The sequence below is a fragment of the Taeniopygia guttata genome, chromosome 11, assembly GCF_048771995.1.
Source record: "Taeniopygia guttata chromosome 11, bTaeGut7.mat, whole genome shotgun sequence".
Lineage (NCBI taxonomy): Eukaryota > Metazoa > Chordata > Aves > Passeriformes > Estrildidae > Taeniopygia > Taeniopygia guttata.
The window spans coordinates 3,195,617-3,223,118 of record NC_133036.1 but is presented as its reverse complement, the minus strand read 5'-3'; the positions used below and the strand labels follow the sequence as shown (position 1 = coordinate 3,223,118).

Sequence of the window (27,502 nt, the reverse complement as noted above, 5' to 3'; positions counted from 1 at the left end):
ACAGGATATAGTGTAGAACACTGAAATAATCTAAATTACAACTTATATCTTACTAATTGATTTGCTGTTTCAAGACATAGGAATGTCAGCTTGGTGTACAGTCCTTTCCCTGGTTTTGCCGTTCCAAAGAGGAGCTACTTACCTTACTAATAACATTTTGATAGGTAAGGAAAGCAGAATTAAGTTTCTTGAAAGCTGGCAAAAGACCAGTGTGGTTCACTTTAGTTTCATAAGCAAACTTAGGATCAGTCTATATAGTAATTGTGTGAAAATTTTATGAAGAGCTTTGTTACTTCACCATTACCAAATCTACTGTACATTTACAGTTATTAACCTTTAAAAATCTACAGAGAAAGTAGAACATGTTATAAGTGGTTATAATGTATATGTACATGTATTGAAAGAAAAAGGACAGTATAGTTCTTTGGCATTTTAGGCATGTTTGTAAAAAAGTGAAAACCACTAAAGTCTAAACACAAATAAGACCAATAGACTATGCAACAATTTTTAATATCATTAGTATTTAGAAGAGTCATAGAGCCTAATTATCTTGCTTACATGTGAAATAAAGAAGCAGAAATAATAATTCCAGATATTCTTACCCGATTACAGTGCACATTCAACTCTAAATCTAGTTATGCACCTGTATTCCCAATACTCTCACTGGTGGTGAATGCCACTGCATTCCATCTATTTAAATTGACATTGCTTCATCTTTTTGAAAAAGAGAAACATTCCAAATTTCTCAGTTAACTGAACTGGCCACTTTTCTACCTTGCCCATATTTGGCTTAAGATTTTCATATCCACTTCTGCTGTTTTACTAGATCCTACAGCACTCAGGAAGTTCTGTGGCAGCTCTGTATACCTTGAGTGGAGGTTACTACTGAATGAGTGCACACCTGGTTCACAAATGCTAATTTTCCAACTACTTCAGAATACACAGGTGTCCAGTTATAGCAATACTTCCGTATTACAAGTGCTTTTCACTTGCAGCTCTTAAAACTCTTACAACACTTTCCCCTTTCCTTTGTGCTCCAATTTCAAACATTGAAGCATTTCAGTAAGCAGACTCACCCTCTAGATTTTCCACAAAGGAGTTGGACATGAGTGCTGAATGTTGAGTCCATTTCTCTGTTGAACCTGATGGCTGGTATTCCAGGTCAGAGATAAAACTGTCTGTGTCAGAGAAGAAGACAGACATAACTACTGACTGGACTAAACCAAGAAGTTACAGTTCACTCAACCAGGAAGTGATTTTCATTTTTCTTTTAATAGCACTAAATTTAAATACCCCATTTCATTCACAAACACTGTGTATGTGACATAAGTAACTATTTATAAGTTATCAGAGTGCCTATTAAAAACAGTATCACCTGTATATTTACTTGTATAATTACTTTCATTTAGCAGCCAGAGCCATAAAGATAATGGTTATTTTTTTGGATGTCTGTATAGTTGTATCATCATGAATTTATATTACTTAAATCTGATTTTAGTATTTGAGTTTAGAACATCCCTCCTTCAGTTTTTTCGCTTTGCTTTACTTACTGTGGTCAAATTAGAAGTACTTGTGGCCCTTGACAGCAACTCCAGGGTAGGCAAAAGAGAAGAGTCCCAGTGAACAGAACCTTTAGTGCCATTTTCCCTCTCCCCCAAGCACAGGGAGCTGCTGCTGCTCACAGCTGCTGGCTCCCCTCGCTGTCCCACTGCACACCCTGCCCAAGGCACGGCTCTGCAGCGGGGCCACCACAGGTCAGTGGCAGAACACCAAGTGCTGCCTCGGTACAGGTGGCTCCCTCAGACTTGGGCCACGTGAGAAACTCTGCAGGTACTGCAGAGCTGCTTTTCAGGGATCTGCTTTTTCTGGGGGGAAAATCAATGTCAAATAGTCTATTCATTATTTTAGCCAATAAATCTGTGTTTATTTGGTGGTGATCAGTGGCTAGACAGAGCCAACAGGGTTGGATTTGGTTTTTTTCCTTGCCCAAGACAGGGTTGCAAATTTAGTCAACTAGGCTTTAACACAATTAAGAAAATTACTCTGGACCCTGACTGATTTGTACCTTCTGGATAGAGGCACACACTTGTTTTGCCAGCATGGTATCTAAGCCCTGCTTAGGGATGACTCCTGGGAGAACAAAGGAATCTACTCTTACTTCCTTCTGTAATTCAAGCAGCTCAAATTACCTCTTTGGGTGACTTCTTATGCTTAATTGTTCAAAGTGTAAAGTTACATGTGTTTAAATGGGAAGTGGAAAGCATTATCTGGGTTTCAATGAAAATGTCCGTTGCCATTGTGAAGGAAAGGAGTAAATTAAGGACAAATTCTTGTCAAATAATAGGAGATAAGAAGAGATCATTTCCCCCCATTAATTATGGTAAAAACAGCAAGAAAGTAATATTTAAATAAAGATCTAATGAATCCAGGGAGATGGGCAGGAAACTGCCTGGTGAGGAAACAAATTAACTGTACCAACAACCCTCTTTAGAAAGAAAGGTGAAGCTTTCAAAAGAGCGGACAACAAACATTGCCAAAAAGCCTCCAGAGAAAACAGTGGAGTTCATTAGCTCATGAAGCAACAGCCTCTGCACCATTAAGACAGCCCAGCTTATACAGTAAGGATTATATGTCACTCTGGCAGGGAAATATGTTTCTGAGTAATTTTTCTAATTAGTTTCATACTTAGCAAGATCCTGAGGTTCTTGCATGCACTACCAAAGCTGCTGGCAGTGGTGAGCGTTGGCTTTTATCAATCCCTAACAAATTGTGCCATGCATAGCACACACAGCATCTCCAGCCAGCACCTTCTGGAACAGAGCATGCACTGCCCTCGGGCACACACTGCTTCTTGTTTGGGAAACGTGGGACATACAACAACAGTGTGATACAGCAGAAAGATTTTGTTCTACACACACACACACATTAGGGAGAACTTGACGTACCAGAAAAATATACATTAAAAACTATTAAAAATGCCTTTATACTTTGTAATACCTTAAACATTTGAGAAAGCTTTTTACTACCTTAAGCACTATTAAAATACATTCTGTACCCAAAGAATATAAAGCCAAAATGAAAAATATGAAGTTGAAACAAAAATCAAGAAAAATGACACCCAGTAGATCTCTTTAACTGAGCAAAAATTCATACTTTTCTGAATGACCTCACTGTTCTGACTGTGTCTTTAAGTAAAGAAAGCTTAAGAAAAGCTTTAAACCCTCAATTATGAGCACCCAGTTTGGATCAAAGCAGGAAGTCAACTTAAAATTAGAGTTCTGTTATGGACAGAGGCAGACCAAAGAACTCCTGGAGTCATCCCATTTGGTTTTCAGGATCTCTTCCTACAGGAGTCAATTAACTTCCTGTTTTTGTAGCACTATCTGATTAAAAGTTTAGCCTGTGTATCTTTTACTGCTGCTGGACTGGAGCAGGATGCAGGACATAACCTAGAAGATATACTGATTTTAGAAGAGTAAATCTCCCAAAATACTCTAGAAAGCATGATTGTCTGCAGTGCTGCTTCAGTGAGTAGCAGAGTGGAGTTTTTGTAATATGCTTCGCAAAAAGAAATTCGATACAAATTATGTGTTTTAGAGAACAGGTGAGTGAATTGCTCTCCTGACAGAGGTAACAAGGATCAGCAAACCTCAAGGAAATCTGTGGACAGACTTCAGCACACATTTCCTGGGACATACACCTTCTTCTGTCAGCTCCAGGCAGAACTCTACCGGCTGAATTTATGTGAAGAGTCTCTGTAACTACATCACATTGCTTAGTGCAATATATTTAGCCTGGGTTTGACTCCACATGACCAGCAAGTCAACTTTCCCTAACAAAACAGAAGAAGCTGCCAGGCTCTAATTAACCCTCAGTTGTCCGTGCTGGAGCAGCCAGCAGGTTGTGCTGCTCTGAGACCAAACCTGTCACACGTCAGGCCGTGGCTGCTGTGGCAAACTACCGCAGAAAAGGCAGGTTGCATTGCAAGTCACCATCCCAAGCCATAGGCCAGGCTTATTTTCAGTAATTTCAGGTTAAATGCCAACTTCATTAAGCAGTACTATTTATTTTTTTTTTTCAATTAACTGTACATAATGTTGGAGTAGAGCTTTCCTGTGCACATTATGTACAGAAAAACTAAATGTGCCTGTAGAATCATAGCACCAGCTCTGCAATTACCTGCTACAGTTACAAATACCCTGCTCATGGCTTGGCTTTGCTGTCACATTCTGCATTTCTGTATCCTGATGAGACCAACTCATTGCAGTCATGTTTACCTTTTCTCTCACACAAGAAGAGAGCTGAATCTGACACAGAATTCAGCACAAAAGCCAAGGCTCTAGAGGACACGTGCAATGGAAAGTGGTGTTGGAAGTGTCTGTGTGGATTTCTTCCAGGGTCACAAGGTGCACTGAGCTCCTTCCAGTTCTGCTGCGATTGCCAGCAGCCACACCTCGGTACAGAAGAGCCACCTGCACTGATGGAAGAAGTCTCTAACATCTTCAAATTCTTGAATGGGAATCTTTTTGAAGTGGTGAGTCAGTTGAGTTTACTTTGTGTTAGTTACAAGATGTTCTGTGGCACTCCCAGGGAGAGCTGGCCACAGACACCTGAGGATTTAGCTGACATTTTTACACATTAGAAATCTGTAACTGGTCTTCTTGGGATGCCTCACTGACCCAGATTTTATGGACACAGTGAGTGAGTGAATCCCCTAGAAGATACAGTCAAAGCATCCTTTAACTGATGACAACCCCTGATGCAAAACATTTCACCTTTGCTCACTGCTCCACCCTTCAGCTTTTAGACTACTGCTTGGTCTGGATTTTCATTTTCTTCAGAACATACATTTCTCAAAGTAGATTTCCATTCTCTTTCAATACATTTCAGGTTCTGCCTTATCACCTCAACATCTCACTGCAGGACTGCTTTTTACTACTGTCTCACTGCTTGACAACACAGATTTAATAATCAGAATGCTAAGAAAGGAGGAGTTTGAACACAACTTTACTAAACAGTTTCTACTGGTAGAGTTTTCAGAATGCCTTTAGTGCAGGATTGTTGTGACAGCTCAGGCACAGCGTAGGTTGCAGTACTTGGCCTTGCTAGGCACACTGCAAGGTGCAACATTGTGCTCTGTACTCAGGAGGCAATATAAACACCTTGGATTTAAGATGTACATCTCAAGTTTGGGCTGCTCTCCTCCTCACTACACCAGACTCCAGCATTCAGTACTTTCTGTGCTTCTGCAGACCTCCAATGTCAGGATGCTGCATTAATTAACACTGATCTGTTATGAGTAAGTTTTAAATATAGACAGAAATACAAAGTATAGTCCTTCTCAATACTTTCTCATCACCCACCACTTTGATTCTCCAGAAATTAAGCTGAAGCTACAGTTAAAAAGCTGCTTGCAAACATATACAAGTCTTCTAGCCAAGATCAGAATAATCTGAGCTTCCCAGCAAGAGAATTTATAAGCAAGAGAGTTATCAAGAACTATGAAAATGAATGAATGCTAACAGCTTAGAGTTCTACATGGAATGTGTCTGACAAAGCAGCCTTATTGCTTTATATACACAAAGTGCTTAGGGGATTTCTAGTTACGATTTATAGTAAATGCACATACTGGATTTTCTAATCTCCAGCTTTATGTAATGGAGATACAATGAGCAACAAAATGTAAGAGGATTAGTAGAAGGTCATTCTGATTGCTGAATACAGCCAAACAATACCTTAGAAATGGTTAAATACAGGTGTACATGTTAGAAACCTCATCACTGTAGAAAGCCATGAAATCCAAGGTAAATTCCCTCCTAAACTGCAAATCACAAAAGATTAAATTTGAGATCAACAGTATTGGAACAGTTTTAAACCTAAAACTTGACAGTGGGAATAGGTAAACCACGACATTAGGAGCACTTTTTAAAAACAGAGGGGATGGATTAATTAGGCCTCATCATATAATCAGACTGAGTCTAACTTTGAGTAGCTTTTCTTTCAAGTGGGGAAGAAACTTCATTAGATGGGTGTGCAGCAAAGCCCAGTATGGATGATGGATATGGGAAAGGGCAGAAATGACCAGCTGCCTGTTTCCTGCCACTCCAGCTGTTACCTGAGGTGCTGGCCAGAGGGCTGACTTGCTGAAAGATGCTAAGGGAAAAAAGGTCCAACACACCGAGGGATAGAAAAAGTTGGGACAAATAAAAGTGCTAGAAGCTGCTTTTACTTAGTTCCAGCCCAAAAGTTTCTGAGCTTGTGCAGCCTGAGTACTGCAAAAACCTAAGCAGAAAAGAGAACTTTTTCAGAATAGTGTGGAAGTAGTAGCATACAATACTACTTTGAAATTGTGTTATGTTTAAAATATTTTTATAATGTAATTTGAATTGTTTCAAGTGAATTAGAAGGTGTTCCCCGTAGGATGCAAAAATGGGAAGAGGGGAAACAAAGCATAAAAGCAAATTCAAGGTGGAGATAAGAAAAGCCTAAGGATATGAACATGGTCCTCCTGAAAAACAAGACAATGAAGAGTCACACAAAGTTCAGTATGGGGGGGAAAGAAAAGCAGCAGGAAGGAAAGGAAGGAAAGTAAGGAAAGTCCTTTGCCAGACACATGGGCAGGATCTGCCTTTCCATTGTGCAATCTGTGTCCAGTAACAGTGAACAGAGCCCAGGTAAAGGGCAAAGGAATAAAACATCTCTAAAGATTCTCCATCTGGTCACTGACAAACACCCTGGACTTTGCAGGGAAGCTGCAAATGTGTTACACTTTCCAGGAGATGCTGGATCAAGAATAATCCAGATGCTCTGGACTTGAGCACTGATGAATGAAGCAGCTTTGTAGTTCTGTATTATGCAGTGATTTGAAGGGGGTTTTGGTGTGTTTTTAAGAAAACACCTGAATGTTGGCTGAAGAGGCAGTAAAAGTAATTTCTAGGGGTCTTACTTTAATTAATTTATGTAACTACTATCCACACAGCCACATCTGGAGATGGGGTAGGGGTTTCGCAGTTTTGTGGTTTCTAAAATTGGATTTTGTTTTTAAGAATTTTAAAGCCAATTCTCTCAACTACACAGTAATTCTGGGATTTACTTTTTCATGGGGTAGCACTTCCATACTACACTGAAATTTTGTAAAATATTTCTTGAAATATTTTATTTTATTGGCAAAGAAATAGATACTATTTTAATTTTGAAACAGTATACATTACTTAAAAGAAAGAAAATAATTTATGCTCTCAGAGTTTTTTGTTTATTTTAAGACTACTGATTTAAATATTTAAGGCCAGTAATCCAGACATGATTTAAAGAATTTTCAACTGGCTTTGCCTTAGTGTTTTATTTTGAGAGGTTGGTAACCCTCAAAAACCTATTTTCCAACTAAGTAGAGCTTTCAGGTTTGATGCATTAGTTTGGAGAACATATTGTATCAACAATTGTTGCAATTGTATGCAATTATGTTTGGATTTTTTTCTTTAATTGTTATAACATTATTGTACAATAGCCTATTTGCTATTTGTGCTTGGCGATATTTGTACAGAAACTAAAATTCAATTACACATGAAAAAGAAATTTTAGAATTATTCTTTTAAACCAGAGTAATATGTCAGATAAATCACTGGAAAAAGAGTTCTTGTCTAAATATGTTGTTTTCTTTTTCCCTTAAAGCTGATAAAGCAGAGGAAGTATTCACTCACATTGAGAGAACCGAGCAGCTTTGCTTCTTGTCACTGTGCCCTTCCAGACTTTTGGAACACCAGGTTTCATGCTCAACATCTGATTTGTATTTGCAGATTGGAAATGCAAACAAGCCCCAAACCCAAGCCCCAGGACATCAGTGCACAGCAGCAACACGGAAGGGAAAGGCAGGAATCTGCTCACAAACCCAGTGCTGCTGCCAAGGGCAAGCTCAGCATTTAAATCCATGTTCAATTTTCCATATATGAAGTATGTTTAATCAGAGCTTCTTTAATTGTCTACAACAATCACTAGAAAAAGAAGTTGATTAAGCTGTGACCATTTGACTCCCATGTTCTTTGTACTCTAAACCATCAGCAAGTGGCCACGCTTTCAGGGGGCTCCGAGAGCTTCTCCTGCATGGCTTTGTTGGCACAGGAACAAGGCATTACTTTCAGCACTAAGCAAAGGAAATAGTATCAAAAAGCAACAAATATTTGTGACATAGAGAAAAAAAACTTTTTTACTGAGCATTCATTTTCATTTCTGAACAATTATAAACAAATTGCCAAGATGTTCGTAAGTGCTAAACACTTCTGCTTACTTTGTGAACACTCTAAACTACAGTATTCAGTTATATTTGATTTGTTTCTACTTTTTTCTTTTGTGGCTGTGGAGAGAAGAAGGATGAGAAAAAGGAAGATTCTAACCTGACAATTCTTGAAACATTAGATTTCTTTCTCACTCCTCTATATAGAAGTATAAAATGCTATTTTTTTGCAGCATGCTGTTTCATAAAGCCTTGCTTCTCTCCCCTTAGCAAGTCCTTGACAGAATCAGTCTCTTCCTTCCTTTCTACATAAACTTGAGTTGATTGATAAACAGTGTTTCTAAAAAGAGAGCTTTGTTTAATTAAGGTGGCCATTGAACTGAAAGCTCAACTAGACTGGTTTCTCTTGTTTGCTTCCTACTATGCCATGTCTTTAAAGGCATTTCTTACTATATTTTATTACTACTGTCTGGAGGTAACAATAGCAAATCTCCATTTATGCAGGGAGTTGGGACTGACACAGATTCTTAACAGATGGCCTACACTTAAGTCTTTATTCTACAGCTGATGCAATTAAGTAATTACTAGCGATGGTTAAAAAAACCCCAAACCACAACATTTATGGCTACTTTAGAAAAGAGACCCTGGCATGATTCCCTTCATCAAAACCAAACACATTTTACACAACTTTTAAGGCCAGGCCTTCTGTTCTTCCAGCCTTTATCAGCATGACATATTCTTTAAATTGCTTTGCATCTACACCTCAAATAGTCTGATGTTTAGGATCTGATATTTTTCTCTTTTTACTTGGTTGGGAAATATTATAAATAACTATTTAATTAATAACTAAATTTTAAAAATGTCCAAATATTTACAATACAGTCCTTTATAGTCTGGCCTTTAGACTTATCATGTCCTTGTTCTGTTTATGTTAAACAAGTGAACTTCTTAAAAAGGTAGTCAGAGTGGAGAAAGCAAACAGCCACTGTGAGCAGAGGTGCTGAATGATGACAGGTATCTACAGAATGTCTGTGAGGAGACCAAGACAGTGCCAAAATGCATGTGACAGATTATCAAAACACCAGCCTGCCCTTCAAAACTGGGACAACTCCAAGAAACAAGACCCCACACTACCTCTATGCAACTCAGGTATCGTATTATGAGTTTTACTGAAATATACCAATGACACAATCAGAAAAGACTTCAAATTACTTTCTTGAATACAAGGTGTCAATGTGTAAGAGTAAGAGTTGATCCTCAAGCCTTGTTTTACAACAAAACCAAAATCCATGGCCAAATCAGACTAAAATGCTTGAATTGTATAACTACAAATTAACAGCTGATATAATTAAACAAATCGTTGCTTTGGACACAAAAATATGACTCAATTCTAATGATATAAATTTCCTTCTGTGATGAGCAGTGTGTTATAAACAAAACTACCCTCCCACACCCACTTTGTAGTTTAATGCCCATTATAACCCCAGTATTGCAATATTACATCCACTTACCATCATCTAGAGTGATGTCTTGGAGTCCTATGGTTTGAAAATTCAATTCCCGGTCTTCAGGCTCTGGTTTGATGTGAACGGCTGCCGCCTCGGGTGCGAAGGGAGAGGAGTCACACACGGGGTGGGGCCCCAGGGGTGACACGGTGCCCAGCGCTGCCAGCGCGGGGCTGGCGGCCTGCGGCGAGTGCTGCCCCGAGCGGGCTGCGGGCGGCGGCGACGGGGCGGGTCCTGAGCTCGGAGATTGGTAAGGCAGAGGCTGGAGCTGGGGGGAAGAGGGGCCGGACAGCGGCGCGGGGCCCAGCGGGTGGGAAGCCGTCGGGGACGGGGAAGAAGCGGCCGCTGGGTTTGGAGAGTGGTACGGGACCTGCTGCAGCTGCGGAGAGGCCTGGCCGAGGGAGCGGCTCATGGCGGAGGGGAGGGAGCCCTGCCCGGCACCCGGGCAGTGGAATCCCATCGATGGCAGGTGAGCAGACGACTGTCCCGAATGAGCTGCGTGTGCCAGGGCGTGTCCTGCTGGGCTTGATGCTGACACAGAACCTGGATTTGAAGAATGGAACTGCACCGGTGGTAGAGCTTGGCAGCTGAGATTTATCAAATGAGGTACAGCCGTGTCTTGCGGAAATGAAATCGCATCAAATCCTTGGCCGGAGGCAGAGTTCATGGGAAGACCGGGCTGTCCGTTGTACACGTCGCTAGGCTGCATAGGCTGGTAAGAAGGCCTCACAGGAGGTGCTGATGTTACCTGAAAAGACTGAACCACAGCAGGAGGCAAAACATGACACTCTTCACTTGGACTGAGGTTTCTACCCTGCATATGTGGCAGGTGTGGCACTGCCGAGGTCACCATGGCCGTGTAGGGTGGCTGAATGGGACACACGAGGCTCCTGGGTGACGTAGACAGCAAATTGTCGTGGGGGTGCCCTTGCTCCGGCGACGGCAGCTGGGCTCGCATTGAGTGCAGGCCCTGCACGCTGCCCGCGTGCGGCAGGGCCAGGGACGGAACAGCAGACAAATCCACCTCATCTCTGTGCTCTTGCTTCATGATAACTAGAAAAAGTAAAACAGTTTTACAATTCCAGCCCATCTGTACCCTGTGGCAAATACACACCAACTGCTGTTTAACAACCACAGTAGCACTGTTAGTGTCATTGCTTCCCTCCTTCTGCTCTGCTTTCACCTTTCTATGCCTGCTACATCAACCCTCCAATGCCAGAACAACTCTCCCAGCAGGTATTCCAGGGCAAGTATCTCCCCTTCCAGCACATCTTCCTATGCAATGTATGATTTTTAAAGACATTGCAACCCAGCCAGAGAAAGTCCAGTTCATCTGAAGGACGTTCTCCTCACCAGAAGGGGGGAGCTGCTGCTGGGCTCCACGGAAAACAGGCAGATGTGAGCTCAGTATCACACACTAGGAAATAGTGAAGGAAATTTTTAGCAGGCTACAGGCCTTCCTTAGCCTCTGATCACAAGGACAGCTGAACTTTGGAAACCCACACCCTAGCCTGAGTAGTGCACTATGTTTAATTACACCAGCTCTATAAGCACATCCCCCAGTTTCAGCGATGGCAGCAACTGTTCTTAAAAGAGCTACAAACTGACACACTTTCAGTTACAGGTTTATTTTTTTTTAACTACTGGTAGGCTCACAACAAGACAGTGATCTCAAGTACTAGTAGAAAAATTCTAACACTTAAATGTCATTTACTACTTTAAGAAAAACAGTTGACTAAATACTACAGTCAAATGAACTGTAATACATATAGAGTGTTTTAAGTGCTTGTGTAATAACAGCTACAGTTACAATTCAGCTTGCTTCTTATTTAAGTAATAATTGTCATTATTTCTTCCACCGTTTAAATAATTTAAAGAGAGATATTTCAAACAAAAATATAGATGTGTAACTATCTTAGGAGCTGATATTCTTGAAAAACAGTTGACAAATACCACAGAAATCTGATAACACAGTTAATATGTACTTGGCATACCAGACACCTCAGTAATACTGCCTAACTTTAAAAAGCAGGTAATTTTAGAGCACAAGTGAGAACAGACTATTTTAAATTCTGCTAACTAATGGAAGTTGGCTTTGTCAGCATATACAGAAGTTTTAAGAAGTTTATATTCATATCTGTATCCGACTTTAAAGACTCCTTCAGATATCTGACTTCAAGTGCTCCAAGCAGTGCCAAGGGGTCCCCACCACCCCTGCTGCCCTGGGAATTCTGACTGCTCCAAACAGGTACCAAAATAAAACAGCTAAAATAAAGCAAGAGGCAGGAAAGGAGCAGGCACTGTACATCTGCTGTGAGTTCTTCCTCACACCAAGTGGGAGGGAATAGGCTGTTTGACTACATCTGCAGTTAACGTGTCCTGGTCTTACTTCTGGCTGAGTTACAAGCTGATTTGCCTCAGTAAGCTGCAATGTGTCCAGAGTGGGGGGGGGAAAAATAATTTGACCTTCCTTGTATCTAAACCCTGGTTTTTTTTTTTTTTTTACATTTGAGAGTGCAAAATCTGTTCTTCTATGATCTCACTATCCACTGTGTCACCATGAGGGTTATTTACAGAGCAGCTTCTGAGATTCATCATCATTCTTAAAGAAAAGTAGAATGCAAAAATTATTGTGTAGAAACTGTAATGAAGAAATAACTAGCTGTAGTTACAGAGCTGGAGCTTATTACTCTATATTTCAGCTTTTTAATTAGACAAGCTTTAGTAACTGTTTTACAAAGAGTTCAAAGCTAATCCTATGTACCTGTCAAAGGAACAAGACTGTCTGGAGTATTTTTGTACATCCACTTTAAAAAACAAAATAAAATGCCACTTTTGTATTTTTCATTTGATACCTGGTGTGTAAGTAAAACGTTGAGACTGGCTTTTTTTCCTCTTGCCATTGCAGAGATAAAACTGCACCTGAACTGCAGCTGTGATGGTTTTGTTATGGTATGGAGGAACTTCAAGTATGATGTTTGCCTATAGGATGTTGAAATAAAGAAGTTTTACACATTAAATGCAAATGAAACTGTTAATTACACAAAACCTGAAACACTTATGGTAAAACTAAAGCACTCTAATATTTTGAAATTGGCAAACTTCAAATTCATGCACATTACATAGTAAAACAGTACTATGGGCAAACTTTTATTTGGAGAACTTTATTTTCTTTTAAACACAAATGCTCTGAAGATAATGCTTTAATTAAATAGACATATCATCTAAAGGATGTTTTGCTTATCTGCCAGAGCCCAAAAACCTTCTTGCAGTTAAAAAACTGAATTTTGGACCATTAAGCATTTAAATGAAATTTTAATGCACTGGAAGTAATTTTTCACGTTAGCAAAATTATCTTAAGTTTCCGTTTTTTAATTTTCAAGTTCTTTTTTCATTGCTTTCACAACAAGCATGCTATTTCCAGTTCCTTCAAAGCATCCTCTTAATGGCTACTTTATAGTGTTAAGACAATTTAGAAGTCTCCAATTGTCTGTCTGAATTAGTCAGTGATCTACTTACTTTAATAAATGAAGTCTAAATTTCAGAACAACAATGAAAATATAAATCTTCGCATAAAAAAAAAAGCTTTATAAAATAAGAAAAATTCTTTCTCACCCCTTGACACTTTTCCCTAATTATTTTCCCTTCTACCTCCCACTGAGGTCGTCCATCTGTTGAAAGAAATTTACAAATAATTCAAGCAAAAAGCAATTTCTTAATATTTTAATAATTAATCTTAAAAATATTTAAATACTTAATATAAAACTGGATTTATTTTGAGTCACAAAGAGGCTGTTAAACTGACAGACACACACTGTAAACAAAGTACAGAGATGCTTTAGGAGTTTCAGCACTGCAGCCACTGCAGTCCTGTTGTGCAGGACTGTGCACTGCACCCCAGCGTGCAGACTGAGCTGCAGGGGAGGCTCTGAGTACACAAGGTGCACACAAGGGTTGTCCCCTCGTGTTCCTGAAACCTTTCTGAAGGGCGCTGAAACTGCTGCTGCCACTGGTGCCTCTTCAAACAAGTGCTGATGCCTGAGGCTGAGTCAGCAGCAGCAGCAGCAGCGATAACCCAGGCACCCCTCCCTGCCCGCCCCGGGTCACGGTGCCCTGACCCCCGACCCACGGGTGCCCTGCCCGAGGGGCAGGCCCTGGGCAGCCTCCCTGCCTCTAACCTGGCACCAGCCACACCCTGCAGCCAGCACTGCTCCTCTGCCACTGGCTGCTGCTCCAGGGAACCACAGCAGCAGCTCTGCTTCTGCCAGAGGTGCTCAGCTTGTGTGGCAAAACACACAGTTACGTACTGTTGTATTTGCTAATAAAAATAACACCACTCTTATTTACATATATATGGAGATAACAAGATGTAGAAGAGTTGGACTAGATTTGCAAATTTTTATTTTTAATAATTTCTTTTGCTACTGTTTTCATGAAACTTCAAATCAAGACACTTAAGTCACCAAAATCATAATTTAAGCTGTTCAGATTTTATGTTTTATTGCTTTCTAGCTAGTATTTATTTCATTAGCTAAGGAGTCAGTTCCTATGCATTGATTAAATCAGATGTAACATGGTATCAATGCCAAATACTACATTTCAATTAGATCCCATTTTCACTTTTTCATTTTCTTATAATAAGAAGGAGCAAATACATGGTATGATCTGTTAACAGCATCTTTCAAATACACACATTCCAAGTTAGTTACCCTGTGTCTTCCTGAATTAGAAGTACTACTTCATTAATAACTGCCAACCAGCACACAGAGCAGTGCCCAAATGAACTTTCCAATTACTTGTCAGGACTTTTTTCTCCTTTTAAAACATCCATATCTCTTAAAATCAAGCCCAGGTACTGAGCTTGGTTTGAAAAAACCCAGCAAGACAGTATTTACCTTGTCCTTTTTCAAAAAATATAATTTTGGATTCTGGAAGAAAATTAGATCCTGTCACCACCATTTCATGGCCTCCATTTACTGAGCAGCTGTTGATGCTGTACTTCTCAATCTGAGGAAGTTCTTGCGCAGATCGCTGAGCTTTAGAAATATTAAGGGAATAATTATTATTCACAATTTTAATCATAATGACATTTATTTTACAATTCTAACTTGAAGAATCTGGGATGAAACTAAAATGACCATCTGTTTACATACACAAATCATATTTGTCTAGGATTTATCTTTGCTTTTAAAATTATTTTGAAACATCAAGAAGACATGAATGCCAACAGTCTCTACTATTACAGCAAATTCAATTTTTAGTTCAGGAGTACTGGATTAAAAATTACTTTAGTGGTTTCGGGACAAAACGAATTCTAGGGGAAATTCAGATTAAGGTCATGCCTTGATTCCTCAGTGCCAGTATTTAACAAACCAACTCTAAAGAAGTTCAGCTGTTCACTAGATATTACTGTATAGGGAAAGTCATGGTACAGACTCCTGTCAATGAAATGGTATCAGCTCTAGAATGAATCTTTTCACTGAGCTGCATCAGCTGCCTCTGCTCATGCACAGGCACTACTGAAGCTGCTGTGTGACTGCACTCAGGTTAAAGCCCAAACCCTTTTTCCTTTTTTAGAGGTTTTTCCTCTAAACCTCCAAGCTGTCCCTTGGCAAGTGCCATCTTTACTTATACACACATTAACTTTTGGTAACTGAGCTCTCTTTACATACAAAGCTTTTTTACACAATTGCTATATATAATTCTGGCAATAAATATTGTCAGAATGACACTACTACTGACACATGCAGAAACCATGGGTATAAAAGATGTAGAGTTAGAGCAATCTTACAGCATTCAACAGGGATGGAAGCAGTCTGCAGAGACAAGACTTTTCCACTTGGCTGTGGGATGTGAACACGGAACACAAGGCGCACTCTGGTGTTCTTTCTTCCAATATCTGTCTCTCCTTTCCGGAGCTCTATGTCTGAATTGCGCAGTTTCAAAATACCAGCACAATCGATACTGGAGATAGGAGAGGATGGACAGATGGACCACAAGAGAAATGGAAGAAAACCAATCAAACTATTGCCAAAGTTCACTCTGAAAGCCTTCATTTTGTTAAAGAATGAAGCTGTTCTATTTTCCCCCACATTATGGTATTTTGAGGGTTATTTTAAATGTCTGTGATTGAAAGAATGCTTAGTGTGGAAACAGCAGCAAGTACTGTTGAAACATTTTGTCTTGTAAATGTCCCGCTGCTCCTTTTTTGAACCTTCAAAAGATTATTTGTTATTGCACATTGTATAACCTCCAAAGTGAGTTATTTAACATGGTAAATGTCATTTACAAGGAGCAAGAGACCACTATTTAGTTCCAGTTTAGGAAGGACTAGAGAACGACAAAGTGTACCCATCAAGTCCCAGCTGCTATTCCACACATTGGTCAATTATTCATATGAGACACACAACTTCCATCATACACCACATTTGAACGAGAGTTTCCCTGCCTCTCGCTCCTTTACTGTTCTTACACTGGCTTGCTTTCAGAGATTTATCTCTTCATCACGACCCAGATTTGTGGAAGATACGCTAATTTTACAAGACTTTTCTTTCACCTTTGCACGAACGAAGAAAATATAAACTACACATAGCAAGCAAATGGCTGACTCATGCTGTGATGTACCTGGCTGACATATTATTTTCGGGAAGAAGAGGAATTTCCAAGACTTTGGTGCTGGCAATGATGATCTCCTGGCTGGCGGTGGCCACGGTCTTGCCGGTGATGCGGTGCACCTGGTAGAAGGCGTGGGGCCGCAGGTAGCGATCGTCGGCCGTGCCGATGAACATCTGCAGGTTCACCGGCTTCTCGCTGTAGCCCAGCAGCTGAGGGAAGGGCACACGGAACAGCAACAGGTTAGGTGACTGCCACTGCATCTGTGTGTGCACACCACACACACACAACCAGCCCAAAGAGTTAAGAGGCACTAGTACTTCATTACAAACTTCTTCACACTCTTCAGCAAGCAGAAAACTCAGTACAGGTATCTGTCACCAAGCACAAGGACTGGCAACAATTACTGGAACGAATGAGTGTCAAACTATCATTATAATTTCTGAATCTCTCAAAGACAATTTTTCTAGCTACAGAATTTCTATATCAAAGCTATGCTATGCTATAGGTCTGTTTCTGGTACTGTTTTTAATTACTAATTACTAATTTTACTAAGATACACCCAGATTCTAGAAATACAAAAAGCTTTTAGATTTTCTTCTATGAAATGGAATAGCAACTTTTATTAAACTTAAGTTTTGTGAATGTAAATGAATCAAGTTAGGACAATAAGATTCAATTCATATCTAGAAAATCAAATGTGGTTTATTTTTGCAAAGAAAATATTTCAAAGCCCCAAATTCTGCAAATGTTAATTTACACATCTTTCCATTTCTCAAATACACATCCAACCACCAATGCACTCGGTTATAAAACCACCTGTTGCATGAGCTAACTGCAGCAATTCTGGCACAACACTGAAACAGTAGAAAAAAATTATGAACTGAAACTAGAAGAAAAAACCCATTTTATGATAGAACATGGGTAATTTGTTAAGGAAACAAATGTGAACAACAGTAACACTGGTTTCCTTTAACCCCTGTTATTATAACAGTGAAGCCTACAGAGTATTTCTTACAAATCCATTTTCCTTCACCTTGCCGCAATTGGCAGATTGATGCAGGCTGCAAGTTACATAATTGCTAAACAGCACTGGAGCAGATTTACATTTCATTGACTTTGACATCAACTTATGTTCAAACGAGAGGGAGGGACAGACAGTCATTCTTTGAACGTGGTTTTGTCATGTCAATATTTTTGTCTCTAGGGAGAGTTATTTGGTCACACAACAATATTATCCAAGCTCTTTACAGAACTAACACTTAAAAACCAAACAAAACATGTCAATTTAACCTACTTAGAAGAGTAATTTAAGCCAGTAGTCAGCAGCACAAAAGCCCAAAGCACACCCACACCCAGCAGTCAGAAGTCCCACTGCTGGTGCATCACTCCTGGCAGGGAGTTTTATGGACCAAATATGCCTGGTTTCTATATTCAAGGTACAGGTTGGTTTCTATATTCAAGTGGCAGCACCTACCAGGCCTGTCACTTTTATTAGAGCTTTCTCAGTCAAGAATAGAGATTTAGGTTTCAACAGAAGTCTGGAAAGACTTTGTTTTGTCAAATATATTATCCCTGGAGTTCTCAGTACAAAAAGAGCTAAATGCAGCTAAAAAACACCAAACCAAGCCAAACTATCTCTTCAGCCACTGAGTGGAGACAGTCTAGATTGTCAGAGTTGCTTCCCATGTAAATAAATGTCATAAAGAAGCATTTAGAAAGGTTACAGTAAAGAACCCCCTGTGACAGTCAGTGTACTGACAGGTTTCTCTCCCTTCACTGTCAGAGTCAACTATAAACTACAGAAACATCAGGACCACAAGGAACTTTCCTCTTAGTGTTGCCATCACAGTGGAGCATAGGGACTGTTACACCAATTAAATACACACACATGCATAAATTCCTTTTTATGCTTGATGCAGGACTCCAGTGTCTTTCCAAAAATCTTTTTCATTAAATACCAAATGAGTAATTCATTTTTTATTAGTCTGAATTATTTTAAGAGTTTATAGAAAATCAGGACACGTATTAGTTTAGCATTACAGCAGCCATCTTGTCACAAGTTCTGTGACTCCATCATCAATTTTCCTCAGAGTTAAAATTAAGTCTCAACACAATGGAATACAGCATAAATGTGACGTTAGTTAAATGTGTTCACTCTAATACTGGGAATTATAAAAATTACAAGCCAGACCTATTCAAAAATTTGACTGACTTCCAAATGCGGTCACTGTGACAAAGCTAATTTCCAATTAAGGCTAATCTTCCCCATGCTGAACAATGGACATGTACACAGCAGTTCTGGAGATACTGGTGATACCAGAGATAAGGAAGGGTGGGGGATACTTGTAAAACGAAGCTGGTCTCTCTACAGTGGGTGAAGATCATCTTCTACAGAAGACACAGAGCAGGAGCTCAGTTTAGGCAAGTAAAACATCCCCCATGCCAGCACTCACACTGGTTTGCCCAGGAGAATCTATGGCCAGATACACTGGCAAGGTAGCAGAGACTTAAAAATATATTTTTGGTATTGCAGACAATTTATTGCTTTTATTCAAGGTCAAGTAAAAAGAGAAACCCCTCATACCTCCCCCACTGCCAATGTAAAAGTATAAATATAACCAATGTGTGCAATACCTGTGGCAACAAAGCAAGCCAGGGAGTGGGAAAGGAAGAATGACTGCCATGTACTCCAGACCAGAGTGTAATTCAGGGCCTGACTGCACCAACGGGGCCTCATTAAAAGGAAACATCCCAGCCTTAAGCAAGCAGTGGAAAGGCTGAAGTGTCCCTGTGCTCCCAACAGCCACAGCCAAAAGCCACTAAGCTCAACAGGCTGTGCATGCTAACGAGACAGCCTGACATGCTAGTGAAACTCAGACAGCTGGACAGATTGTGAATAGAAAAAAATCCAACTTTTATTATACAGATCTGTGCTTTAGAATGAAAACTTCCCCCTTAAATCTTGTGTAATAAGCAAGCTGGCAACTCAAGGCTGGCTTGCCATTATTGATGCAAAACCTACCTTGTGAATAATGAAGGCGACTTACCACCCCAAATCAACTTCAAATCAGGAAAAAATATTTATTTAGGCATTTAAAATACAGTTTTGTTCTCATTAAAAAAAATATTGATTGCTCTTAATTTCATTGACAGCAGTGTGATGCTTTCTTACCATCTTTTCTGCTTCATGCACACTTCTGTATTTAGAACAGCTCAAACATTTAAATCAGTAAAAAATCCCAACCTGCTAATTGTTTTTCAGTGAAAATAAGTACTTAATTAACTTGAGGGAAAAGATATTATATTTTGTTCAAATACATAATGAAGCCATGGTATCTGTACCTTTAGTACACCTTAGTAAAGAATATATACAAATAAGAACACAGTGTGTTTTTACAGACCATAGGTATTTAAATAAACAGCATTTTACAACCTACTGGCAAGTGCTGCAGAATCAGCACCATGAAGAAGCATTATGGTAAGGCACTACAGTATCAGTGTGCTCAAGATTCAGTCATGGGTCACTTACAGAGGAACAGTAACCTGAACTACTGGTTGAGCCCTAGGAAGGCTTTCAGGTACACCTTCCTGCATTTATTCCATTAATGTGCAGTATTAGAGCTGCTCACTACAAACAAAAAATTGCTAATTTTATTTTGAAAAAGATATAGCACTTTCCCAGGAGCAGCAGTGTGCTGCAGACAAGCAGTAAGTTACTGCACTGTGTCACTAGTGACCTCTAGAAACCCTCCCCTGTAACAGAATCCTGATACACCACCCACTGCTCTGCCGAGGAAACTCAGCCAAGTTGTTTTTGTGTTTCTATATCGTTTCCATAGCAAAGGTCAGTGCCTGCGTAAGTTAAACTAAAGCTGGAAGGCTAAAGACTGAAGGTCACTACAGGATAAGCCACAAGGGCTTCACGCCAAAGCAGTCCCAGCCATATTACCACACTGCACACAGGAAACCCCTGCACGGCACTGGGAGCTCTGAGCTTTTACTGAGCAACTACAAAGGCAGGCACTTAATGAGAGGGTTTTGGAGCATCAAGAAGCTGTATTATATGCAATAAAAAAATAAAAACAACAAAAGTTCTTAATGCACACATGGAAAATCCTTTAAAAACCTGTCACGCTACAGATTATATGGATTAATTTGATCATTGAAGACAGCACTGTTTAAACTTGGAATTTTGTGGCAGTGGTGAGAACCTTTCCTTGCTGAGAAAAACAAAGAGGTCACATTAATTAAGAGGAATCAACCTGGAAAAAATAAATTAGCATTCTTCCAGATTTCATGCAGATTATATTTGGGCCATAGCTGGCTCACATATCATTGGTTCCATACTCTGACCTAAAGAAAACCTTGCAACATGAAAAGTTTATGAGAAGACACCTTTTAGTCTCTAATGCTTAAATTTTTTACCTCCTCATGCTACCTTATTTTTAAATGAGGAAGGTTCTGTCCATGTTTTCAATTTATTGTCGCAGGCCAAGTCTTACCAATCACTGTTCAAGTGTAAAAGTCTAATTTCTTAAGACATACAACAAAGCTTGGGAAAAATATCCAACAGAAAATACACATTTCATAGTAACAAAGTACTAACAGACATCACTAGTTTACTTGGAAACAGTCTGGGTTTTTGAACTAAAGTATCCAAAACCCCAAATACCTAATAGTGTCACTGAACCCAGAAATAATGTCAGTAACCTACACTTTCAGTCTTAGAATTTAAGAGAAAACATGGAACTGGGAGAGTGTGTGTAGCGTGGTGGCGGTAGGGGAAAGATCATTTCATCAGTTACGTTTTATGCTCAGCTATCAAGTACACTATGATACCAACAACATTCTGATGGTGCCAAAACCTATTTGATTGTATTTTTAAAGCATTTTTTCTGGCAAAGCTTTCCAGCATTTATTAGGAAATTGCCATGCTTAATCAAACTTTCATTAGGGCTTAATAATCATGTTTTATGTGCCTTTTTTTTTTTCTTGTTTATTGAAGATTCCATTGCTCCTTTGCCTTTGTGCAATTAATTCACTGCTTATGGCATTACTGGATTGGTGAAGTAGGCTGATTAGAAAGAAAGCTTTTACATACAAATAGGCCTCCCTAAAAATAGGGCACACTCTTGAAATACAATGCAAGTTTGATATAATCAGGTCCCTAAAGTCCACAATCCATCCTCACCAAATGCACCAGTATCTATACAGAAATCCTCAGCTCAAATGTGAAGAGCAGGGAAGGAAACTCATCTGTGTAAAGACCCACAAGTACTTACTAAGCCTTTACTTCAGATGGAGACTTCCAAGGCTTTTCAACACCTTGATATAAAAAGCAGGTTGTAAATAGTTATTTCCCCCTTGATAGACTCACAGCAGATGGGTGCATTTCACTGACTTCTGTATTCATTAGAACACACCCCAGAGTGACAAGGTAAGGAGGACAAAAGAGAAGAATGCAGGCCTCATTGTAGAGGGTGAAAGGAAGAGCTGTTCTCATGAATCAGGTACTTTTACTTCGGAAGACTGAGCAAAATATGGTACAGTTCACTATGAAACCTAAACAATCCTAAAGGAAAAAAAGCTTCACTGCTTAAATTTCAGTCCACTTCAAAAATAAAATACAATTTCTTTTAAAAAGAAATTATTTAAAGAAGAAGCTAAACCATCTAAATGTTTTATCCTCTGAGAAAAGGAAGACATGACCCACAAGCCTGGAATCTTTTGGACAGTGGTATCAGAGAGGCATCAGTGTATGGCTTTGATCAACCGAGCTTTTTCTCTGAAGACATTTTTCCACAAGAGTTTCCCTTTTGAGTAGTGTGCAGCGGCTTTCCTAAAGAACTGTGAGGGCTGCTGTGTTTAAAGCTGAAGGGCTATCTGCCAAGCTGAACAGCACATCTCTCAGCCATGACTTGGGATGACAAGAATCCAAGGGCATGAAGATGAACATAATTTAAAACAAAAGACAACACTACTAATGCCAGTGATACAATTTATTGTGAATTTATCAACAGCTGTGTTTTGAAAAAACTGAAGCACACCATAGGCATGAAATGAAGAAAGCAGAGCTCAGGGAAGCTACTGAAAGTCAAAATTACCTCAGACATCCCTTGAAGGCTTGCAGAGGTGCAGTGAGTACTGACCTATAATCTCCAATGGACTGCTTAAAAGAGACTGCAGAAACAGATGGAAGGAGACTCCATTCAGATCTATCATGTAATATCCCAACCACTGGCTCAGAAAGTCTTAACAGCACACTGGATTTTTAAAATAATTTCATTTTGATTCTGCAGAGGTTATAATGTAACAAAAAGTTAAATGTCTGATTTTAAAGTTCAATATGTTGAACCAAACATCTATTTCAATCTCTTCCTGATGGGCAGTACTATTTTATGTCACTTGATTATTTGGTGTACCTTTGTATCAACAGAGAAGGAAAAGCAAGCACATCAGAAAAGTCTTCCTTTGTGTTTTGTTAAATAAACTTATTGAGTAGACTGACTTGAAGACTTTAAAATAGTACAGTCCTTTGGAATCATGAAAAAAATAGTGACAAATAAAAGGAGCAAGCTTTAATAAACTATTAGGTAGGGGCACAAGTCCAATTAAAAACACTTCAAAGGACATCACAAAAACAGATCCTGCAAAGGACTAAAGCAAAAGAGTAATGGCAAATACCAGTTAGCTCATTGTTAGTCATGGTACCATGTGTTTACACATGTACAGAACATTCTTCAAGGTTCAAAAACTTGGACTTAATTTTACTGAGATCTCACACTTTTACACACTCACTGCTTCCAGACTGGATTGAATGTGTTTTAAATACTGACTTCAGGCATTTTTTGAGGTGTTTTAGTCCTGTCCCATTTTACACTATGCAAAAAATAATATAATCTAATACCTAAAATAGTATTAGGCTAACACACAGTACAGAATTGTTGGTCCCATGTAACCAGCCATCAAACCATCCACCTGCACTTGGCTCTACCACACTCTAAAAAAAAAAAAAAAACAAGTGCTATTCCTGAAATACCAACTCCAAATGCTAATTATGCTATGGAGAGTTTTTGGACAAGCACTGCTGGGATAGAAAGAGGTTATTCCCACATAACCTGTAGAAAAAAGAAAAATTTAGTAAACCAATGATATGAAAAACAGATGACTGTTTTTATTGGTTTTCACACCAATTACTGCATTCTCTGAAAATGAGTAGATGCATCACTTCTGCTATCTGTTTTTCGGATTCTGAAGCAGAAGGTGCCCAAATCATCATACTGTTCTTGAAAGATACATAGTTTTAGAATCTCATCCAATGGTCGATGTTTTTTGCCAGTACCGCCCGTTACACAGTTCACACAGGCTCAGATTTACCTTCTGCCTTTTAGATTTATTGGCAGGTTGCTGTCACCAATCAACAGCAGGCAACTAGAGCTGGGACACAGCCTGCCTTCTGGTGAGGGACAAACCAGGGAAAAAATTCAAGACAAAAATGAAAATTAGAGAGTGGAAGGCAGGAAGAATGGGAAGGGTTGCAAAACATAGAAAAAAATGTTCTGCTTATTGGACATAGAGAAGAGGGAGAATTCCAATATTATACCTGATATTCAAGTAGTTACATGCATTGGCCACAGGGAACAGCTGGGAAAAGGTGACAGCCACAGAATTACAGGCCAGGAAACATACACTCATTTAGACACTGCTTTGTTAATTTTTTTTAATCAGCTCATCTGACATTGCTTGGATAGATTCTCTCTTGTTGGTTGCAGTTTCTTCCATCAGGACTCAGGCAGAGTTTGACAGGCTTTTTGAGAACACATTCCTGCCTCAGAACTTTCAAAGCAGTTCAAAGTGAGTTTACTTCTGCTCAATTAGTTTACTTTTTTCTTCCACTGTAGCACTTATCACGACTTCAAGCTCAGCAATCACTTTAAACAGAGCTGGCACAGAGTCCCTCTTTTACAGATCCCATGAAATCTCACACAGAAAACTCTCTACTTGTCAGTGACTAGCAGTGTGTGGCCATCTAAATAAACTGGCCTTTATTTAATATTGCTTTGATTTTTGACCTTACATCTTTTTTGTCAGCTGCAGAACTGCTGAGTTTTCCATATGGATTCCACAGTGCATCCCCTCCTCTGTTACTGTAAATTTGCTACAGGAATAATTCTGCTTATGGCAGAGGAGCAATGATTCTATCCTTAAGCACTTTGCAGTACAGGAAAAAGACACTTCTGGTCCAGGCAAATTCTCAACAGCTGCCACCACTCCAAAACTATCTTCCAACACAGATTCCATACAGTGTCTGTTGCAGATACACCATCAGCTGTAGAACCAGTCACCCATCACAGTCCCTCCCTACCCTCACTCCCACGCTGGCCCCAGGACAGACACTCCTTGCACACAGACTGGTGCTAAGGAGCAGCTGTGAGCCCACAGTTCCTGAGTATGTCACTCTGTGTGGTTACAAGATGACCAGCGTAGACATCACCTTCTTCCTTAACAACAGGACAAAAGATAAAAGCAAATACTACTTCTTGTGCACAACACAGCCTTTATGGTTTACTACCAAAAGATGTCATTAATTTAAAATCCTTGAGCTCAGAAAATTGCAGAAAATTATATGAGTAACAGGAACACAATATACAAAACAAGTTTGCTTATTTTAAAAAGAAAAGTTAATTTTAAATCAGAAAACTAAGATACAAAGTTAAAAACCCACAAATTATCCCAAAGAAATTCTTATCAGTGCTCACCTGCTCTAAAAGGCTTTTCTGTTTTGATCATAAACATTATCCAAGTGAGGTCTCATGAAGAACCCTACCAGTTCAGACAGAAGTAAAAGCTCATTCTAGAAAATTCTAAGTGCAAACATTATTTTATGTACAATTGTACCCACGGGAAGGGTGGAAATTCAAGCAATGATGACTGCTCATTTAGAGTTGGATAAAATGTGACAGCTACTTGTTTAAAAGGCTTAGCAGATGGGTGAATTGCAGACTCTTACCTATGAATTAGAATGGTAAAATTAGGGAGTGCTCAGAGGCTGTCTCCTGGCAATGCACTACAAAATTTCCACATCATTTGGATGACAAAAGCTCAACCTGCCACCTTTCTCCTTGCAAACTAGTCTGCTATATTATTTATTCCTTCCATGTGAAAACCACCAGCATTATCATGCAGATTCTCTACCAAGGTAAAAGAAAGTGTTCCAGATGACAAGGATTAGCTGGAACATGCTCCCAAGAAAACAGAGCTTAAAATGAAAGGTATCTGCTACTTAGAACATTTTGCATTAAAAGAAAGCTAAAAACAAGGGAACATCATTATAGAATTAGCTTTCTTAAAGTTAAGGGATATACAAAGCAAAGCATGATGCTCCACTTATTTAATTTCCTCCCATTTGGAAATAAGCTGATTAAATGTACTCACAACAGATGATGCCAAATTTGTCAGAAGCTTAGTGTCCTAGCAACAGGTGTGGTACAGTATTAGTAATAGACTAATGACATGCACTAATACATTAAAGGCCGTGGAGTATCTTAAAAATCTTTATTTTAAATAATACATCAAGTGCACATGCAGAACTACAGAGGCTTCACAGTTTGGAGATTAAATACTCCAGCTTTCTATAAAATAATGTTCAAAAGCAAAAGAAGTTGTGCAAGAAGCGAAAGCACAGAGGCCTTCAGGCACCCAAAGATGTGGCAGTTGGACTTGACAAGCGCTGTAGGTCTGTTCCAATTAAAGGATTCTATTCTCTTTACCCACCTCCTTTCTCATCGCTGACACTGGTAAATGCACAGCTATTTTGCACAGGAAAATGTGGAGTACTTTACTGCAATGATCACACACATGAAGTGACTGCTCTAAAGCTAAGAGCACCAAAAGCTTCCTATCTCCTATCAAACACAATTAATTTGCAGTCCAGCTGGAAGAGACCAAATTGCAAAGTTGAATATTAATTTTCATTTGCATTCATTTTCATTTAGAGAGGCATAGTACAATATGAAGCATAAGACTGTCAGACACATATATGCCATCCTCATTTTTAAGACAGCATTCTCATATAGCAAGGTATTTCACAATTTCAATGCAAATAAATAGCTTTTAAAATCATTGGTGTAAGTCACCCACTACAGATGTTTCTTCTAATTTGCATTACTGCAGTTAGAAGCATCCAGTACTGCAGCTTAGAAGCATCTAGTTCTGTAAGCAAAAGAAAGCCCACATATTTGTCAAATCTTGCAAATATCAGCATAAATTCCCTTAATGCAAATATTAGTGCAAAACATAAGCATCCAGAGAAAAAAAATTAAACAATATTGAATGCAGTACACAGCACTTCAGGAAAGATTTATTTTGTCAGCGAAACTCTCTCAGGTTTCTGTCCTCATTAATGATGTGTTGAATTCTACTGCAAGCACCTTGGCATGTGGAAGTTGTGTCTAGTTGTCCTCCACAGACTAAGGCAACACAATACTCCACATGAAGGAATGTGCCTCGCCAGCTTTCCAATCCCAGCCTAGTCCAGGCATCCTCAAATTTCTCCAGTTCGCAGCATAAACTTCCTTAAGAAGCACCTGACCTTTGCCTCTCCTGTGCTAAGAAAGCCTGTAGGCCTGATAAAAGGAGAGAGTTGCAGCTGGTTAGGCCACAGCATTGTGAGAAGAAAACACCTGAGCAGCTTTGCAGGGAACATGAAAGCTGGATGAGAGCTCAGCTTAAGAATTGCAATGGAAAAACAAGGAAAGACATTCAAGAAAGAAGATGGGATGCAGATAACCACCCTTTTTAGAGGGAGAGAAAGGAACTGCAAAGCCTTGAAGAGGAAAAAAGGTATAATGAAAAAGTTCAAGGTAAGCTTACAGAGAAGAAACAGTTTGATAAACAGCCCAAAGAATACAATTTGGAGTCAGGTTGAGGGAAGCAATTAATCAGATGAAGAGCCTGGAAGCAGAGGTTTCTTGGACAAATTAAGAACAGCAGATAATCCAAGATACAAACTCTGCTAGTGTATCTTCATCTATATAGATGAAATGCAACAATGTAAATACAGAGTGTGACACAATTCACTTGCCAAAGAGGAGGAATAAACTATAAGGAGGAAAAGTGATAACCTGTTTATACCACAGTAAGAGGAGGAGAAAGA

General features: G+C 39.4%; 1 protein-coding gene across 2 annotated transcripts in view; it reads right to left on the bottom strand.

Annotated features, from left to right (window-relative positions):
* NFATC3 (nuclear factor of activated T cells 3) overlaps positions 1–27,502 on the bottom strand; it is a 60,431-nt gene that overhangs the window by 8,030 nt on the left and 24,899 nt on the right. The window contains exons 4-10 of one of the 2 annotated variants that reach the window (XM_030282093.4): positions 16,357–16,556; positions 15,524–15,696; positions 14,628–14,768; positions 13,348–13,403; positions 12,588–12,714; positions 9,739–10,785; positions 1,077–1,178 (exon numbers count right to left, since the gene is read on the bottom strand). In XM_030282093.4, the coding sequence (XP_030137953.4) occupies positions 1,077–1,178; positions 9,739–10,785; positions 12,588–12,714; positions 13,348–13,403; positions 14,628–14,768; positions 15,524–15,696; positions 16,357–16,556 (1,846 nt within the window). The remainder of the gene's footprint in view (positions 1–1,076; positions 1,179–9,738; positions 10,786–12,587; positions 12,715–13,347; positions 13,404–14,627; positions 14,769–15,523; positions 15,697–16,356; positions 16,557–27,502) is intronic. The other variant, XM_030282094.4, reaches the window with a different exon arrangement.